General features: G+C 42.9%; 1 protein-coding gene across 6 annotated transcripts in view; it reads left to right on the plus strand.

Annotated features, from left to right (window-relative positions):
* The window catches only part of MFAP3L (microfibril associated protein 3 like), a 42,609-nt gene extending 24,127 nt beyond the window's left edge, over positions 1-18,482 (plus strand). For all 6 annotated transcript variants that reach the window (XM_074396980.1, XM_074396982.1, XM_074396983.1 and 3 more), the window contains one exon: positions 12,734-18,482. In XM_074396980.1, coding sequence (XP_074253081.1) covers positions 12,734-13,665 — 932 coding nt within the window. In that variant the 3' untranslated portion in view covers positions 13,666-18,482. The remainder of the gene's footprint in view (positions 1-12,733) is intronic.
* Positions 18,483-20,059: the final 1,577 nt, after the last annotated feature.

A 20,059-nucleotide genomic window follows, 5' to 3' on the forward strand; every position in this document is an offset into this window, starting at 1 on the left:
GTAGCTATGACTAGAACCTTTACTAGTGACAGTGGAAAGATGACGGAATGCAGCCCCTGGCCCACACTGGTTTCTGTTCCTACAGCCCCTGCCTCCAGCACAAGTTAAAAGGTAGTGATGTCACACTTGTGAACAGAGGGCAGTAGCCATGGTAACAAAGACACTGCAGCCCAGGTACCTTAGCAGGTCTTTCCACAGGGCTGGGCCATGGCTGGGGAACCCAGGGTGACTGAATCAAAGGGAACGAAGACTCCAGACCTGGATCTACCTTTACATGGACCCTGAAGCAAAGGTTGTATCCCTCGGTGTTAAAGAGCTGGGCTTTGGCACTGAACTCCTCAGTCCTAGAGAGAAAAAGAACTATGGGAACAGGCTAGTGCTGGGGCCCGGATTTCAGTTGCACCCGTTTGAGGATTATCCCAAAGTGTAGTACCTTACTGCTTCAGAGATACTTAGGCAGTGTCTTAGCGAAAAGGTCCTTGTAGCTGCCGACTCAGCGTTGGCAAGCTGACTCTGCACTGTGCCTCCTTCATCTGTATATTGAGGGCATTGAACCAGCTGGTAGTCATATTTGGCTCCATTTTCTTTTGTTTCTGGGTGCTAAGATGGACTATAGTAGCAGCCAGTCGGTAGACCCCAAGCTGGTGGCCGCCAGTCAAAAGCCTTTGGCACACAACCGCTCTATCAGAATCCAGCCTTCTCATCTTGTTTGTCACCAGCAGCCTTGCTGGTAAATCTATTTTAAATCTCATAAGGAAGCTGCACTTTCAAGTTTTAAAAAGAACTCGTGCTACCAGTACTTGATGTTCCAGCTCAGCTTCTGTAATTACAATGCGTAATGGTAATTCAGAGCATAGGCAACATGGGATAATATACAAAGCAGCATACCTAACAACCAGGCAACATGCAGAAAACAACAGAAACAAGAGGTTCTTGCTCATAAAATATCAGAATCTAAGAGCCGGAATGGCCTATTGGAAAACCTGTAGTCTTTAATTTTTCATTTCTGATGAGGGAAATGTCCATATTATAACATGAACATAGATTTCCATTTTCAGGCCAGTAGGCTAGAAGTTTAAATGGAGTGGGTTTTTTTCTTTTAATAACTCAACAAAGAGGTGATTGAATATGGTATGAAAAATACTGGGCGCAGTGGCTGACACCTATAATCCCAGCACTTTGGAAGGCCAAGGAAGGCGTATCACGAGGTCAGGAATGCAATGAAACCTCATAAAAATACAAAAATTGGCCAGGTGTGGTAGCATGTGTCTGTAATCCCAGCCACTTGTGAGGCTGAGGCAGGAGAATTGCTTGAACCCAGGAGGCAGAGGTTGCAGAAAGCTAAGATTGCACCACTGCACTCCAGCCTGGTGACAGAGTGAGACTCTGTCTCAAAAAAAAAAAAAAAAAAAAAAAAAAAAAAAAAAAAAAAAAAGTATCCTAGAACCTTACCTAGGTACACTAAGACTACTGTTAAAAACAAACAAAATCAATATAATTTTCATTAACAACTGCTGCCATTTACTAAGCACCTGCACCAAGTGACATGTTATTTCTAGTCCTTATAATAAGCACAATAGTGAAGTGCTACTAATCCTCATGTATACAGGTGAGAAACAAGGTGAAACCAGAGGATATGGCACAACCAGAGTGTGGCCAGCTGGTATTCATTCTCCCTCAGTGCCCACCAGCAGCGTCCTTTAGGTTCCGGTAGGTGAAAAATGTTGAAGAGCCTCTCACCCAGATTGAGCGAATGTGAGAATTCCTGGGTGGAAAAGGCATCATCACTACCAATGGCCAGGTCAGACAGGGTTGGGATTTGTGCTGGAACGTGCGTGTGTACGTGGCATGCACATGCACAAAAAGGCGTTCACAGTCATCAGGTGAGTCACTCAAGGAGCATACCGCCGTTCACTTTGTGATTAGCCTGGAAAGGAGCAATTTCATGTCTTGTTTCTGCTGAAAAGGTGAGAGAGCTGTATGTAATTCCTGCCAGCCCCTCCAGACCCAGTGAGAATTGGGCTGTTTCCTTTCATTGGCGGGTTTGCTTTGCTTGCCTGGTGCTGTCACTTCAATTTCACTGGATCAGGAGAGGCTAATGTGTGATCTCTCTCCGGAAGACTTTGGTTTTCGTTTTGGTAGTTCGGCAGAGAACTTGTTTGCGGTGGTCCACCCGCCATAAAGCAAACAACATCAGTAACCACAAATGGCCACCAAATAGACTGTCTTCAGTTTTCCTTTTGCAAGAAGTAAGTAGAAATGTATAGTAGCCAGGAAGTGAGTCCTAATTATTTCAGGCACTAATTATCCAATGTATTTTCACTGTTGCTTCTTACTGTGACTTGAAACCATTTACATTAACATTAGCAGCTGTCTGAGATGATAAGTAACAAGGGTTTTAAGAAAGTCAGCTGGTTTCGGTCCTTGTAAACATGTCTGGTTTATTAGAGATTACGTTTGAAATTCTTCCATCAAGTTAGGTTTTTTACTTTCTGTGGATTTGTTTTCGGTACTCTTGTAGTGTCTGGTTGCCAAAAACAATTAAGCACTGAATCCACAACTGTCACAACTGCTCTTGTAGTGCTGTGGAATTCAGTATTAGACATTTTGCCTCTAGTTTACATTGCTTTATTGTGTTTCTCCCTCTACTTTTGCAGGTTTCTTTGAATAGATTGTAATATGCCTCTTTCAGCAAGGGACCATGACAAGCTGTGTCAGCCAGTGTTAAGACTGTAGTTATCACCTCCCTACTCAATATCTATAGATCAAGAGGTCGGTGTCCACAGCATTCAATGTAAATTATTCGTAACCTCTAAGATCAGTGTAAGTGGTGTATTAACCTGTTAGACTGAATTCCTTGTTTAGTATATTAAATATTTGAGATTTAAAAACACTCATCAAAGCCAGGTGCCTTGGCTCACGGGTATAATCCCACGGCTATAATCCCAGCACTTTGAGAGGCCAAGGTGGGAGGGTCAGTTGAGCCCAGGAATTCAAGAGTAGCCTGGGCAACATAGTGAGTCCCTGTCTCTATAAAAAAATTAAAAGTTAGCAAGGCTTGGTGACATACACCTGTAGTCCCAGCTACAGTGGAGGCTGAGGTGGGAGGATTGCTTGAGCCTGGGAGTTTGAGGCTGAAGTGAGCCTTGATCGCAGTGAGGCTTCTCTCCAGCCTGGGCAATAGCAAGGTGCTATCTCAAAAACAAAACACCAAAAGGTACCAAACACAATTTATGATTTGTGAACATATTATGTATGGATTATTGGAAAATAGGTACTTAAAAATATATTATTGGAAATTCTGAAGATTCACACTATATAGTCTTTAAAGAAGTTCTTTGACTTTTCTGAACCACAGTTTTCTCATCTGTGAAATAGAGAGGATCCTTTTTCACTACAGGTGAGACTGTGAGTTTTAAATGCTTAGCAGAGGTACCTGGAATATAGCAAGCTCTCATTAAGTGGCACTGCTATTATTATTGTTAATATTGTACCATATCCTCACAATAGTAGGTTTCAATTGCTAAAATCCCTGTTTCCTAATACAGTGTGTTTCGTAAAGGAAAGTGTTTTCTGGGTAATTTGATATTCTCTCTCTCAATTTCTCAACCTTTTAAAAACTCAGTAAATACAGAAGAAATTCCTGTCCCTTACATGTTATTTGAAATTTCAAAATAATGTCCCAACTGCTGTGATAGTGAGTTTGGGAATCTTCTCATCAGAGGCTTCCTTTCTTAGTGCATCGCTTCTGCGTACAAAGGGCCCTTTGATACCTGATGTGCTTCTGCCTCGGAATAAAGCAGTGTATGTTGAAACTACAAAGTATTATCTACCAGGTGAATTTTGCATTTGCCTAAGCCAGTGGTTCTCAGCTGGAGCCTATTTTCTCCACAGAGAACACGTGGCCAAGTCAGGAGACATTTTTGGTTTTCATAACCAGTGGGGTCAGGCAGGTTGTGCTCCTGGCTTTTAGTGAGAGGCCAGGGGTGCTGTTCAATACCTATGTTGCCCAGCACAGACCCCTGCAATAAATAGTTATCCAGCCCAAAATGTCAGGAGTAACAGAGTTGAGAAACTCTGCTCTCAGAGGAGCAACCCCTTAGCTAACTAAAGAGTCACTCTGGAAGCCAGGCGCAGTGGTTCACACCTGTAATCCCAGCACTTTGGGAGGCCTAGGTGAGTGGATCTCGAGGTCAGGAGTTCGAGACCAGCCTGGCCAATGTAGTAAAACCCCGTCTCTACTAAAAATACAGGAATTAGCCTGGCATGGTGGCACACGCCTGTAGTCCTCACTACTCGGGAGGCTGAGGCAGGAGAATCGCTTGAACCCGGGAGGCAGAGACTGCAGTGAGCCAAGATCACACCACTGCACTCCAGCCTGGGAGACAGAGTGAAACTCCATCTCAAAAAAAAAAAAAAAAAAAAAAAAAAAAAAAAAAAAAAAAAGGCATTCTAAAGTAGATCCCATAGAAGGAGTTTAATGGACATTACTAAGGTTAATTTTCTAAATTGAGCCTTATGAAGTACCAACCTGGTAACCACCATTTGTGAGTTTCATTAGTGAGTTGTGCTCCACTTGGGATGTGAGCCCAGATAGCTTTAGTCTTAGCAGTGAAAAGACCCTTCCAGATCCGTCTCAGAGAAGGATGACAGCTGAGAGTCTCAAAATGGAAGTGATTTCTGTGAACCAAGTGTAGGGTGCTCTTATTTTGGAGGACCACCTGTAGCTGCTCTCTAGCAAAGACTATTGTGAGCCCACGTGGAATTACATGCTTGGCACTTCTTTTAAAATTAAGATTACCAGATCAAATTAGCTAGAGGAACAGATGTTTCCTTTTCCAGGAAATAAAAAGACCGTAGGTTCTTTTCAGATATTAATACCTTGATGTAGAACAGAACTGCGGATTCAGAACAGCAAAATCCTCCCATCCCCACCTTCCTGCGTTGAAAGCTTAGCCAGGCGTATATTACCCCAGGCCACCTTCACTCCACGTGATGTAAGAAATAGCTTGTTAGAGCCGCCCTAGTACTCGCTGAAGAGGTCTCTTGGGAGGGTTGTGGGTGGGGTCGGAGAGGCACAAGAGCACCTGCAGCTTCTGGGATTTATAACCTGATGCTGCAGTGGCTTTAAGGAGCTGTCATCTTCTGCAGAAGCCCTGTAACAGGTGTACCCATGCAGTGCTAAATTTGCTTTCAATTAGGTTTTATAAAAAGGCATGAATCCTTTTTCTTCATAGCCTATATTTCACATAGTAGAAAATAATGCACCACATTTATAGACAAACACATATGTACACACTGTGTGCCCCTTTGAAGGGTGCTGATTCTACGTGATTGTCATTTAAGTGAATGTTGTAGTTTATTTATGTTTGCATAAACATTTATTGGCACTCTCACCATCTGAATATTTTTAAGTTGGTTTCAAGAAATGAACATACTTGTTTTAGTAGATTAAATTCTTCTCCTTGAAAAGCATGGGTGTGTGAGGCTTCAGAGCCTAAGTGTCTAAACAGCATTGTTAATGCAGTTTTAATCTGTTTATACCACTCATCGGGGATATAGACAATCCGTACGTCCACCACTGTTTACACATATGCATTCATTAGAGGATTGCTCTGAGGAAAAATAGGTCTTTTTTTTTTTTTTCCAAATAAGTAATTGGAAATTTTAAGAGCTTAGCATTTGGGTATAATGTTATTTTTCTTTTCAGTCAGCTTTCTCAAGTTGAAAATATTAACATTTAATGCTCAGTGACCCTAAGGTAAGCCTGGAAAGAAGGCAGGGTTTTCGTAGAAGCGGCATGATGACTGTGAAGGTAGTGCTGTCAGTTCCCCTGTGATTCTTCCATGCAGAATGCGTTGCTCATTCCTGTACAGTAATAATTTGCTCAAAAGTTGTGTGAGTGTCAGTTCCGATGTTCTATGTTGGTTTCACACTGAGGCGCAGTCACCCGTGTACCATAGAATCTCTTGCTGTTCACCGGTTTAATTGCAGCCATAGGATGCTACTGGTCTGTTCTCTCATTGCTAGATGGGCTACCTGGCACTGTCCTGTCGAGGAGACATTGGGCCATCCCACGTGGGCACCAGGTCAGCCGCCTCCCAGTTGTGGAACCCACCACAGTTATGGCTTCTCCCAGAGAAAGTGAGCAGGAGAGGAAGGCTATGGAACTATGTCCCTGGGAAGAAACACTGTTCTTAAAAAGATACTTTTTTCATCACCTTGGTTTGTTGACATCGTTAATGTTTTCCAAGTCAGCCTAGGCTTGCCTGGTTTGAAGAATTTCAAGAAGTCTAAAAGCGGGTCATAGGCTGCCTTCATTTTAAGTTGTGATTAAATCAACCTTCCAACGTTACCAGCTTGACGACTACCTGCAATGAGTGGAAGTGTCCCTTAACCCACATTCTCAGCTACATTAAAAGTGAAAAAAAGGAAAAGAATGGATGAAAGAAGGCTGAGCTGGGCAAGAGTGGGCCATCCAGGCTGCCGCGAGCTCCTGGGCCTGCCCCTCACGCAGCCAGGCGGCCGTCGATTTCCACTGCTGGCAGCATCATTAGCGATTCCCTTTGATCTGGCAATTTGCAAGGTGAAAAAGTTGTTTTAAAAATGATTGTAATGGCCGGGCGCAGTGGCTCACACCTGTAGTCCCAGCACTTTGGGAGGCTAAGGCAGGTGGATCACCTGAGGTCAGGAGTTCAAGACCATCCTGGCCAACATGGTGAAACCCTGTCTCTACTAAAAATGTTTTTCATTATTTTTTTTTAAATTAGCTAGGCATGGTGGTGGGTGCCTGTAATCCCAGCTTCTCAGGAGGCTGAGGCAGGAGAATCGCTTGAACCTGAGAGGCAGAGGTTGCAGTAAGCCAAGATCATGCCACTGCATTCCAGCCTCGGTGACAGAGTGAAACTCCGTCTCAAAAGAAAAAAAAAAAAAAAAAAAAGACCGTAATCTCTATAAATCTAATCATAATTTAATTGTGACTTTCTACACATAGACACCATTCGCATTTCTTGTTTTTGCCAGTGATCTATTCATAGTCCTTTCCCATTTTTTCTTTTTGGTTTGTCTTGACTTACAGTTTGTCTTGATTTATAGCTGTTCATGATGGTTTACAGTCATTAAGCATTTGTCTGTCAAACATTCTAGAACAGGCGTCCCCAAACTACAGCCCGCGGGCCGCATGTGGCCCCCTGAGGCCATTTATCTGGCCCCCCGCCGCACTTCAGGAAGGAGCACCTCTTTCATTGGTGGTCAGTGAGAGGAGCACAGTATGTGGCGGCCCTCCAACGGTCTAAGGGACAGTGAACTCCCCCCCCGTGTAAAAAGTTTGGGGACGCCTGTTCTAGAATTTTCTCCTGCTCTGTCATTTTCTTTTAACTTTAATAGGGCATATTTTATAGTGAAAAAAATTAATTTAGGGGAAATCTGATCCACTGGTGTTCTCCTTTACAGCTTCTGAGGTGCTTGAAATGCTTTAAAAGGACTTATTTCAAGGTTATAAAAATATTTTATATCCTCTATTAATTTTAGACTTAATTTTATATTTAGATCTTCAGAATACTTAGAATTTATTTTTATGTATCACCTAAAGTAGGAATTTGCCTTTATTTTCATGCAAATGAATAGTCATCTATCCCAACAATCTTTTCCCCCAAATTTGAACTGCTGTCGTCTTCATCTTTAAACATCCCACACTTGCTGCATCTGCTCAGCGCTTTCAGGTTCCTCCGCTGATTTAATCAGGGGACAGAGAAGGCTTTACCGGGAATTGGAGCAAGACTTAAGGATGGGATCTTAACTAGGTGAAGTGTGTGAGGCTGGGACTTGGGGTGGGGAGGAAGGAGGCCTTGCAGCCAGAGAGGAAGCATGTGGGAAGGCCCCGTGGCCCCTGTAAGAAATAAAGTAAGGCCAACCTGTCAGGGGAAAGGTCACTGTAAATGACGGTGAGAAGCAGGAGGGGCTCCCGCTCTCCTGCAGGATAGATAGAAAGCTTTGCACGTTTGGGGGCCCTCCTGAATCCAGCCCTGCCTTCCTCCATCTGAGCCCTTCTCGGTTTCCTAGTGGTTTGTCAGCTCCGGTGGCCCGCCGTCTTCTCTCCTGTGCTCCCTCTGACCTCAAGAGTCCTTTCTCTTCATCGCCTTCCTCTCCCTACCTGTGCCAGCAGATCTGGCTTAGCAGTGACCTCCTCTAGGAAGCCCTTGCTCTCCGCCCCCTTCACTCCTCCCCAGATGCCATTCTACTTACCACATGATGCTGTGGTTGTGTCTTGGAGTCTGTTTTTCTCTTGGAACTGGCTGTTTTCTTGCCGTCAGGGGTCGTGTCCAGCTCATCTTGGTATTCTCATCATCTAGAGTGGAGCCTGGTACTTAAGAGAGTTTGCTCGATGATATTTGTTGACTGAATTAGCGAACCAGATAAAAAAAGATCACTGCCCTTCTACAAATGTCAGCTTTGTTGTGTGGCCTAGCCCACGCACTGTGGTACAGTTCAAAAACAACATTTGCTGGCTTTTCTCTTTGCAAAGGAGACGCTGTCACCACAACACTGTTATCCACCTCTGGGAGATTTTCACAGTTAACTCTTGCGCTTGGGGAAGACTGTGGCAGGTCCCTGGCAATTTCTAGTCTCCGGGAGAGATGAGCTGCAGCAGCCCTTGGCCTGAGCATTTTAGCCTAAAGCCTCACGTGTGCATCACCTTCCAGAACGGGAGGGGATGGAGGAAGGGCATTTCAGCGTGGTGGCGGGGGAGCTGCAATCTGGGCAAGGCACAGGGAGTGTGTAACTGAGTCCAAGTGCAGGAAGAGGGTGAATCTGTCTTCTATTCAGAAGGTCACGGTGAGATGGCTGCCCCTGTTGTTTCCTCCAGAATCATCGCATGTAGAACTGACTTGGCATTCACTGCTGACATTTTGGATTTTATTTGTGCTGAAGTGCTGACATTCCCACTCAGTTACAGTTTAAAATACGTGGGAACTGCACTGTGCATCCGCATGTCGCGTGTAAAGCACTAAAGATCTGTGGTAGTCACCATGGGTGTTTGTACAACTTTCTGGCAGCTGAAGTTGGGACCCTTCTAGAATGAGCTGCAGGGCCAGGTGTTTAAAGACCAGTGTGAATGGTGACATGCAGCAGCAGGAATGTTTACAAGATGTTCTGTCTGGACAAGTGTGGTGTGGATGGAGATGCTTCTTAAGCATGAACCCCAAGCTGATGTGGGAGGAGCCTCAGAATGTGTACCATCTTTGCTTTTCAGAGGTGTATATGGCAGTAGTATGTGCAGAAATCTGTATTTTTCACTAATGGAAGGGCAGCTGAGGCTGAGAGGAAATATTTGGAATCTTGGTTCACAGAACAAATTAATGTCTTGGCCTTTACAAAAAAGAAAGTAGGGGAAGACAGACATACGTAACCTTCAAGGCTGCAGGACCTTAGTTCTTCTGTGATAGTTGTAGGACTCTGTGTTGGCTTCCAAAGATGTGGACTCACTTTGTGGTCTGGGAATATATGTTTTAATCCAGGGCACATACTCATTTTACCATATCTCACCCAGAATCCTAAGTGACATGAACATTAACCCATAAAATAAAGATGACAGTGGTTTCAAGAGGAATCTAGCAGTAGACTAAAAACAAAAGAGGTATTTTGATATCTTTGTCCTCCACTGGAAATGGGAAGTTGTTGGCAGAGAGAGCTGTAATGGTGTCAGTCATTTAACTAGACTGTCACAGCTCACACTATATGTAAGAACCCCACTGCTTTAGGATTATCATCTATCTGTATTTGTCATGTATTCAACATTTTAACTATTGTTTATAGTTAAAATAGTCACTTCACAGGTACATGACTGGGCTTCAAACTTTCAGAACAAATAAGATTAAATATTGGATAAAGTATATAAAAACCGTTCATCTGTGGACCCACTATACTGGGCTAAGAATCTGACTATACTCCTAAGTAATAATGTATCTGTTAAACGTCTCACAGATTTCCCCAAAACGAACCACGCATATCACCTAATTACACTGCTTTGATGCCAAGCTATCCCCCTTTTAACAAAGTCACAAGAAATGTTTGAAGTGTCTGTAAGTAGTTGTCTGAATTGAACTGCTTGGTTGTAGGTTAAATAACATATCGGTAGAACAGAAGCGTCTCTGAGAACTCTAAAGTTCACATTCAGAAACACTTTTAAATGATAGAGGAAAGCATTGGGATGTTATAACTGGTGAGTGTTTTCACATTTTACTTTTCTGTAACAGTTAGAACATGAGTGTCACTGAAGTTGTTACTTAGGGTTGGGGAAAAGCCGTTTCTGTTACCATCAGATGCCTTTGTTGGCGTTCTCTTCTTCTGTACCCAGGTTCAGACTACTCAGTCCTTGTATTGACAGATAATTGTTCCACAAAAGTGGTGCAGATGGGGACGATGATCCTAAACTCGTCCACACAAATAACAAGCTGAACCTAACCATCCTCCACACAAATAACCTCACCTTCTTACACTCCTCACTCCATTTTCTGCTATATTTTCCAACAAAAGGAAGGTAAATCTGAGAAACTAGAAGCATAGTCTGTATGTCTCTAGAACCCAGTGTCTTCTATATGGAATAAGCTTTCAATCAATCAGAGTTTTGTTCTGGTTTTTTTTTTTTTTTTTTTTTTCTATGCCTGCTGCAGTCTGCTTTTATGAGACATGCAAATTATAAGAAAATAAGGTAACTTTCCTGGCCTCAGGCCATTGTATATTTGAATAAATCTGTAGCCAAAATATCAAAATGTATGTTCAAGGAACGAACGTGGTAGAAGCATTGCCCATGACGCACCTGAATTAGCGAGAATTTCACAGACCGAGTAGGTTGGTTGGTTCGCACGCATTCATAAGAAGCTGAAAATTCTCACTTGATTTTCCAAGCCAGTGTTTTCTACTCTCGGAGGAAATACACTGGCTGAATTGTTAGAAAAGGGTTACTCAGGGACGCCAGAAAGTACTCTTCACAGATGTTCTTTCAGAAGGCACAGTCATGTGACAGCTTCCACCGAGAGGCCCCCCGCCAGATTCGCCCTGGCCGATCGGCAGGAGGGACTGCAGAACCCAGGAGGTACCTCCTTGCCGCGTCCAGCTTCCTGAAGAAAGTTCCCTGGAGCAGAGACACTGTGGGAAAATGGGCCCTCTGTTGCCTCATTCCATAGTCATTGGAACCCTGGATTTAAAAAAAAAAAAAAATTGGTCTTGGGAAATACCAAACCTTTTATTAGAATTAAAACTCAACACCGTAAGGAGAACAAACAAGTAATACACAGTGCAATAATAGATGCTTGGAAGGAAGCTCTGCGTTCAGTTGCCTCAGCGCTCAGGAGAGGTTTCTCTAGTCGGCTCAGGGAAATAGACTGTTTTTATGGAGAGATATCTGCCTGTCTTTTAGAACTCCCCAAAAGCCTAACTGGGATCTTCATTCGCTCTATGGGACAGTTGAAGGAGGTGGCAGGGTTTCAGAAGGGCTCAGACCTAGCACCCCGAACCCACACCTAGTATCGTGTTTTATTGGGGTCTTTGACCTGCAGGTAGATAAGCAGACTATATTCAAACCGAAGTATTTCACTGGATTCAAAATATCATTCCTAAGGCGATGCTAGATCCCTTCCAGAGAGGGTGGTGGGGGTAAGAACACACACATTTATTATCATTGTATGTTCTCCTCCGTGACAAGCTTATTTTCAGCTTCATGGGTCTGTAATTTATTTGCAAGGCTAAAACAAAGTGATATTAATTCATATCCAGCCTCTGAATATTCAGTGTTAGCTTGTAACTTTAAATAGTGTAGATAATTCATTGTGGAGTCTCAAAATGAGTGACATAAATTATGTTTTAATTAACTGAGATTATATAAGGATAACTTGAGTCTTAAATTTGAGAAACTCAGGTAAACAATTATAATTTAATTGCATTAACCTCCCCATTGAGCATATATTCAGTAGAGCATGCTCACTGGCAGGTTAGAGAATCAGTTGCTTTTAAAGTTAAGGAACTTTTCAATAAGAGCACAGTGTTTTCCAGATTGTTGATTTCTCTCATTTTTCACTGGGAGGTGGAGTTACACAATAGGGTTTGGTAGTTAAGAGTGCACCTGGCCGGGTGTGGTGGCTCATGCCTGTAATCCCAGCACTTTGGGAGGCCGAGGCAGGTGGATCACCTGAGACCAGGAGCTTAAGACCAGCCTGGCCAACATGGCGAAACCCCATCTCTACTAAAAAATAAAAAAATTAGCTGGGTGCGGCGACAGGCGCCTATAATCCCAGCTACTCAGGAGGCTGAGGCAGGAGAATTGCTTGAGTCTGGGAGGTGGAAGTTGCAGTGAGCCAAGATCGTGCCACTGCACTCCAGCCTGGGCACCAGAGCAAGACTCCATCGCAGAAAAAAAAAAAAAAGAAAAGAGCACAGCCTCTAGAACTCAAGTTCATCTTCCAGTTCTGTGGCTTCCATGCAGGTGTCCTTGGGAATGTTGTTTAACCTGACTGTGCCTCAGTTTCCTCATCCTGTAAAACAGAGCCAGTGTCAGGGCCCACCCTGCAGAGTTGCTGTCAAGATTAGATAAGCGAATGCCTGTCACTTCCTGACACATTGCAAGCACGTTAAGTAGATGATCATAGTTAGTAGTAGGTATTCTTAGAAACCTATCAGTTTGTAGAACAGGAGCTCTGTGTTCCTTGGTTGAATTCTCTTCTCTCCCTTCCGGCAGAAAAATGGCAAATGCACGATAGCGGCCTCCTGAACATCACCAAGGTATCCTTCTCAGACCGAGGTAAATATACGTGTGTGGCTTCGAACGTCTACGGCACAGTGAACAACACGGTGACCCTGCGCGTCATCTTCACCTCCGGAGACATGGGCGTCTACTACATGGTCGTGTGTCTGGTGGCCTTCACCATCGTCCTGGTCCTCAACATCACTCGCCTGTGCATGATGAGCAGCCACCTGAAGAAGACCGAGAAGGCCATCAATGAGTTCTTTAGGACAGAAGGTGCAGAGAAGCTGCAGAAGGCGTTCGAGATCGCCAAGCGCATCCCCATCATCACCTCCGCCAAAACTCTCGAGCTTGCCAAAGTCACCCAGTTCAAAACCATGGAGTTCGCCCGCTACATCGAAGAGCTTGCCAGGAGTGTGCCTCTGCCACCTCTCATCATGAACTGCAGGACGATCATGGAGGAGATTATGGAGGTGGTTGGGCTGGAGGAGCAGGGGCAGAATTTTGTGAGGCATACTCCAGAGGGCCAGGAGGCCGCAGACAGGGATGAGGTCTACACAATCCCCAACTCTCTGAAGCGGAGCGACTCCCCTGCTGCCGACTCGGACGCCTCCTCACTGCACGAGCAACCTCAGCAAATTGCCATCAAGGTGTCGGTTCACCCGCAGTCCAAAAAAGAGCATGCAGACGACCAAGAGGGTAGACAGTTTGAAGTCAAAGATGTAGAGGAGACAGAACTGTCGGCTGAACATTCCCCTGAAACTGCAGAGCCTTCTACCGATGTCACGTCCACCGAGCTAACGTCGGAAGAGCCCACACCTGTTGAGATATCAGATAAGGGACTGCCGCCAGCTTACCTGGAAGCCACGGAGCCAGCAGTGACACATGACAAAAACACCTGCATTATTTACGAAAGCCATGTCTAATACCAACCCCGAAAAGCTATGCATATCCAGAAAATCAGGGGCTGCTCCTTGTAATACAGATGTAGTTCGCACTTGCCGCTAAGCCTTACCAGAAGACTCTCATCCCTTAGCTAGGAGTGACGCCACTTTGAAAGGGGAAGCACCTGCCTGCCATGAATGGGACTGGCATTTCCCCAGTAGAAAAGGATGCAAGAAACATCAGGGTGCAGAACTGATATCAGACAGAAGGTGTCTGTGTGATAGGAGTTTCAGAGGCTGATCTCTGCCAAATACCTTAATTGGTGATGCCTTCTTGGCAAAGAGTCCACCACTGTAAGATATTCTGAGTTCAAGAGCCCTGTCCGATGCACACTGCGTTGCTTTTCCTTTTAAAAAGTATAGGTCTGCTACAATAGCAAATGCACGTACGTGGGTTTTTTGCACTTTCTTCTCAGTTTTATTTCCTTTGGCTGTTCCTTTTTAATGGAGTCCTTGTGATTGATACTAATTGCTCTTTCTGGGTTAGTCCTCGTTGCCATTTTTGTCCTTATTTTTCCCTAGAACACGTACCTCAGAGACTTTGGTGTCAGTCACCAGTACCAGGGCTGATATCTACAAGTCACATTATTAATCATTTGTTATGTTCCAAAGTAGTTAGGAGGCTTTTTTTTTTCCATTCCCCAGGCCTATTTTCATAGATTGCTTTTTTTGTTCATTTCTAATGAAGCTGCTGTTGTGAAACTGAGAAAAAACTTTGCCCCGGAATAGCACTTTAATAGTCAAGAAATGTGTTTACCTGTCTGATTCAGAGAGCCTTTTGGTGAGCTCAGCTGAGGTGTGGAGGGAAATAGGAAAAGGTTAAATATACCCACACCACCCATGAAAATCACTATTTATGTTTAAGTTACATCATCCTCCAAACAAAGACTGATTCTTTACCTGGAAATTGTATTGCTTCCAAAGACAGAGGAGTCAATGAATTCCTGTAGGTTGTACAATACTGGCTTTCAAACAGGCTTGCAGGGACCACATGCTGTTGGATGACTCGGACACTTGATTTTGAAGTCATATAACCAGGTCCACCTTTGTGAACTGCATAGCTGACTTGGCTGTCCTTAAAGGGGAGAGGGAAAGTTTGGGTAATAGCAAAGGGAACTGTGCCATCAAGTTTCATGCCAAAATCATTGAATAATTATTCAGTCCTGCAAGAAAGTAGTTATATGTGAGGTGCATCATGTTATGGAAAGAAGAAAAAGTCAGTCAAAGGCTTAATACCTTCCCCGACTGTGCCAATATCCAGCTGCCTGGCTTTGGGCAAGTCTGGGCGTCAAGTTCCTTATCTGTAGAAGGGGCAGAGGAGATGAACTCTGAACACCACTGAAATGGTCTCACTCTGTTACAGAACCAAACTAATCCTCACTCCTTTTCACAATCACGTTAAAGACTTTTGCTTTGATCTCTCGGTCCACCTAACATTTTCACGCTTCATTACTTAAATAAGATTGTTGGTTTTGAGAAATTGTAGCATTTTAAACAAATTGTGGATCTTCTCCTTCCAAAAAAGCCATTAGGACCACATCTGCAATTGAGATTTAGTACTGGTGAGAATGAGTCATGTTACTTCATTTTCTCTGATATGCAAAGGAGACAGTAACCTTAAACTTATAAGGGCCTTCGAAAGCCACATCAAGTGGTGGGGTTATGATGTCTAAGATTGCATGGGCCACACTGGTGATGAGAGCAGACCCAGATGTTTACTCCTCACCCTGTTGCCGTCTGGACAACTCCCTTTTCTGGAGTTTAATCTTTTTCATCTGTAAAATATGCAGGTAGCACCCAAGAGTCTACAGGATCCCTTCTAGTTCAAACATGTGTAGTTTTACAGAAAGTTTGCGTCTTCCAGGATAACCAACCCCCACTGCATGAGACAAGCAAAAACGGGTCCTTGATATTGGATGCTTTTGCCATCCCAGCTTTACAACAAACATCATCTGGCTCTGTAATGGAGGGCAGTGGGCTTCTCTTGAAACCTGGCTTTGATTTGTTGATTTATAGATTAACTGTTGTGGAAGCTGATAGGACCTAGTCATGGAGTTTGATCAGGCATCCCTTGGAAAGGACTGAACTGTTGACTTCTAGATAGAAGTGCTTTGGGCAGTCACATAAAGAAATCAGTAGTGAGAAATTCAGAGAAATCATGACTCCTGTTCAGGCTCTCTGGACTAGCATTGCATGTTTTGGGGTTGCAGAAAAGTTTTAACTCCAGCTCTTAGAATATAAAAATTTTCCAGTTGTCATGAAGGTCCGCAGATGCTTTACCACGGGTTTATGTGCCCAAAGCAATCACAGGGGACTCGAGTTCATTTTGTGATATGGTATGAATGTTACTCCGTTCTATTCAGTTCTCATTCCACCCAAACTCACGTGCAGGTTTCCACATGGAAGCAGCGGGAGAAGGCATCCATTCCACCTAGACATTGAAGAGTGGTAAGAAGCTAAAAGTGGGCAGATTTTTAGTGGAGCAAGAGCAGACAGACGCGGCCAAAGAATGTTTCCCAATTGGTTTTGCTGCTTTAGACTGCAGTGGGGAGAGAGTATATAGATTTTCAAAACTTTCTCCCTCTTTAAGGCATCAGAATGCTCTCGATTTTGATAATAGCCGACATAAAGGGAGGTTGACTTAAAACGAATTTTTCTTTCCAAAAATGCTACACTCTTCCTATCCATCCCGCAGCTGCTTTATGAAAGAAGAGAGGCCCTCTTGCTAGAATATGAAATGCAGAAGACCTCATGACTTTCAGCTGATTTTTCAAAGATAAAGTGAACTGTTCAGCTTCATAGAAATTCACGTGTGTGACTGAACGTGTGTGTGTACACACTCGTGCACATTGGACTCACTTGGGCAGTTTTAAAAGCTTGACACTAAATCCAAAGCCTCGTCCTTTGGGTCTTATGTAGTCATTCTTAAAATCCATTTCTGGCTTCTGAGTCATCCTGGTCATATCTCTAGCAATGTTTTTCTTAAAATTCTGAAAATGATTCACATATGTGTATATTGAATTCATTTAAATGATCTGTAAACTTGGATGGTATTTATTCTAAATAGGAAAACCAATTTTATATGCAAAATCTCTGTAATTTATAATGGTTTTGTTTTATATATTATATTTTCATATCTTTAGGGCACATCTACTATCCTCATCTTTTTGTATACCATACTTAGCAAAAAGAAAGACTAATACTTGACTAAAATCTCTAGGAACCAAATGTGATACATGTGATATATAACTTACAGAAGTCGCTCTAAAAATCTCTGAATGTCTTATCCATCCCAGGCATTACTGTGCTGTGTCATGATGTCCAGAATGATTTGTCTTGAATGCTTACGAGCATTCCTTTTTCACTACTAAGGCTGGAAGACCTGACATCTCACACAATGGGGTTCTGGAATTCCCCTTTCCTCCTTTATCTGTTTTCAGTGTTTGTTTCCTTTTTAATTGCACAAGTCTGTGTTGTCCAACCTTTGTTTGGAAGGGCAAATATGAGATCACAAGAAAGCAATGTGATAGAAAGACTGGATAAATTTATGGCTGTGTAAGTTATTTTAACGATTGGCAAGATGTTTTAAGTCTAATGCTTGGATCTTTATTTACTGGTGATCTAGGATCTACTCAGCTCTTTAGCACGTGAAGAAAATGTCAGGTACAAAGGACATTTCCATGTTTTGAACAGCACGCTCTGAGCCCAGAGCAGCCAACACAAATTGGCTTGACTGTAGAAACACCATTTCCAGCTGCTGGAAGAAATAAATGGTTTAGAAAGGCAAACCAGATACCTTTTTATTCTGCCCTAGGAAATACAGTGTTGTTCAGTGCTAAAACTCTTAAGTGGCGCTCCCTATGGTTCTTTTAACTGGGGATTTCCTTTCAGTGTTTCATCTGGTACCCAAATGGAGCATTTACCTTGTATTTCAGATACTCTTGTTTTCTCAGCATTGTTCAGATACTTTGCTTTACCTCTCTTCACATATCCTTTTGGCAGTCACTTCAGCAATTCTATAAGTGTTTCTATTCTTGGTTTTTAAATCAAGTTACTAGTACTCTTTAAATACCTACCAAATCTCATTGTATATTCACATTCATATTTTGGGCATCAAGATACTGGTCAGTAAAAAAAAAAGTCCTTCAGTATATAACACAGTTTATTTTCCTAATGTTTTTTGGGGGGTTCTTCACTGATCAACCAGGTTTGGGTTAACGAATCAATTGTGGGGGAAAAATCAAATAAAACAATTGCTTATTGTATTTTCCAAAAGATTTTGGAAAATGCATTTATCTTTTATTTATCTTTTCTTCAAGAATATATCATAGGATGATAGTCTTTAACAGATTTTTTAGAGATGGAATTTATTAAAAAGTTAATACTAAGAATACCACAATCAAAATCGAAGCTAGAGAATGTAAAAATAGGAAGTAAATAGTTCTAAGAATATTCTGGCATAAATTTTTTTATTTAGCCATTAATAAAAACCTCCAAATGTATATCTCAGACACCACAGAGCTGCTAACAGTGAGAGTCAAGGAAGATGCTTGCACTTAGATTTTGTTTGTTGTACTTCAATAGTTCTGTATGTCCTTTGTTAAAATTGGAAAACGGAACAATGTCTCTATACAGAAATGTCCATCTGGTGATTCTGTGAACTGTAAAATGTTCACTTTTTAAAAATAAAGATGTAAACAAATGATTCATATATAAGTTGATATAACAGTAGCAAAAACAGAAAACCATGTGATCCATCCTGTATTTTGATTGATGCTTTAATAAAGGGTTTGCACAGGTGTGTGGAATGTGTGTCATGTCCCACCTGAAGGGTGGTAACTGTGGCTTGACTCATTGCTTCCCATGGTTTAAAACCTGCAGCCAGTTCTTACCCCTGCCCTTTACATCTGCAGCATTTCCTGGGAAAAGAGAAAAATGAAGCAATTTATATGTAAAACCTGCATAATTTTGTCCCACTACAGAAGCCTAACTCTGTCCTGACAAATTTTATAGCAATCGATTTTAATCTATATCAAGAAATAATTTTTCGCACATCATGTCGAGCTTGCTTTAGAGAATCCAAGGAAGAAGCTCACATCCCTAAAGCATTCCACAGGGAGAAGACATCAGTAGCAGAATGCCGCAAAACACCTAGACAACACCAAATCCAAGAACATGCTCAGTAGGTTTCTTCCCCCTCCCCCCACACCCCCGGCTCGTCATCCAGGCTGGAGTGCAATGGTGCAATCTCGGCTCACTGCAGCCTCCACCTCCCAGGTTGAAACGATTCTCCTGCCTCAGCCTCCCAAGTAGCTTAGATTACAGGTGCCCACCACCATGCCCGGCTATTTTTTTGTATTTTTAGTTGATATGGGGTTTCGCCATGTTGGCCAGGCTGGTCTCAAAACTCCTGACCTCATGATCCACCCGCCTTGGTCTCCCAAAGTTCTGGGATTACAGGTGTGAGGTTTCTTTGAAAATCAGTAAAAAGCAAAAACCAAATTCCTCTTGGATGCGATGACTTTGTGGAGTATATGTAAGTGAACCAAAAAAGGAGACTACCAAATGGAAAGTGATGAATGAAAGGGGCAGCAAATCAGTGTTGCACTGCAGGGCGAATCAAACAGGCAAGCAAAACAGCGGACTGAGTTACCCAGAATTTCTGCTTGCAGCCATCCACAGGTTTGCTGTATTAAAAAAAAAGGATTTAAGCTGGGCACAGTGGCTCATGCCTGTATCCCAGCACTTTGGGAGGCTGAGGCAGGCGGATCACTTGAGGTCAGGAGTTCAAGACTCAGCTGGCAAACATGATGAAACCCAATCTCTACTAAAAATACAAAGATTAGCCAGGTGTGGTGGCACATGCCTATAATCCCAGCTACTTGGGAGGCTGAGGCAGGAGAATTGCTTGAACCCGGGAGGCAGAGGTTGCAGCGAGCAGAGATCACACCAGTGCACTCCAGCCTGAGTGACAGAGCAACACTCTGTCTCAAAAAGAAAAAAATTTCAAAAAAAAGATTTTAGCAAATTACACTGGTATAAATGGAAAAATTAACCGTGTGTCATCACAAAAGAGAAAGTAGGAAACTTTTGTCCTAACTGGGAAATTCTGGCTGATCCCTATTGTCGAGACCCAGAACGAACATCTGCTCATTTTTTTTCAGGTTTTGGAATGCCATGTTCTGCCTGGCCTTTCTAGCAAGGCTTAACATTAACAAATGATTTTCAAAGAAGCATATAGTCAGAGAGTTGGAAAATACATGTGAGGGTAGCTGATTTATTTCAAGATTTGTGTTATACAAATCTTTTCTACAGTATCCCTGGCAAGTAGTAGTTCAGCTCTGTTTGAAAATCTCTTGAGACAAAGGGGGAGCTC

Source organism: Saimiri boliviensis, chromosome 3, assembly GCF_048565385.1.
Source record: "Saimiri boliviensis isolate mSaiBol1 chromosome 3, mSaiBol1.pri, whole genome shotgun sequence".
In the NCBI taxonomy this organism is placed as follows: domain Eukaryota; kingdom Metazoa; phylum Chordata; class Mammalia; order Primates; family Cebidae; genus Saimiri; species Saimiri boliviensis.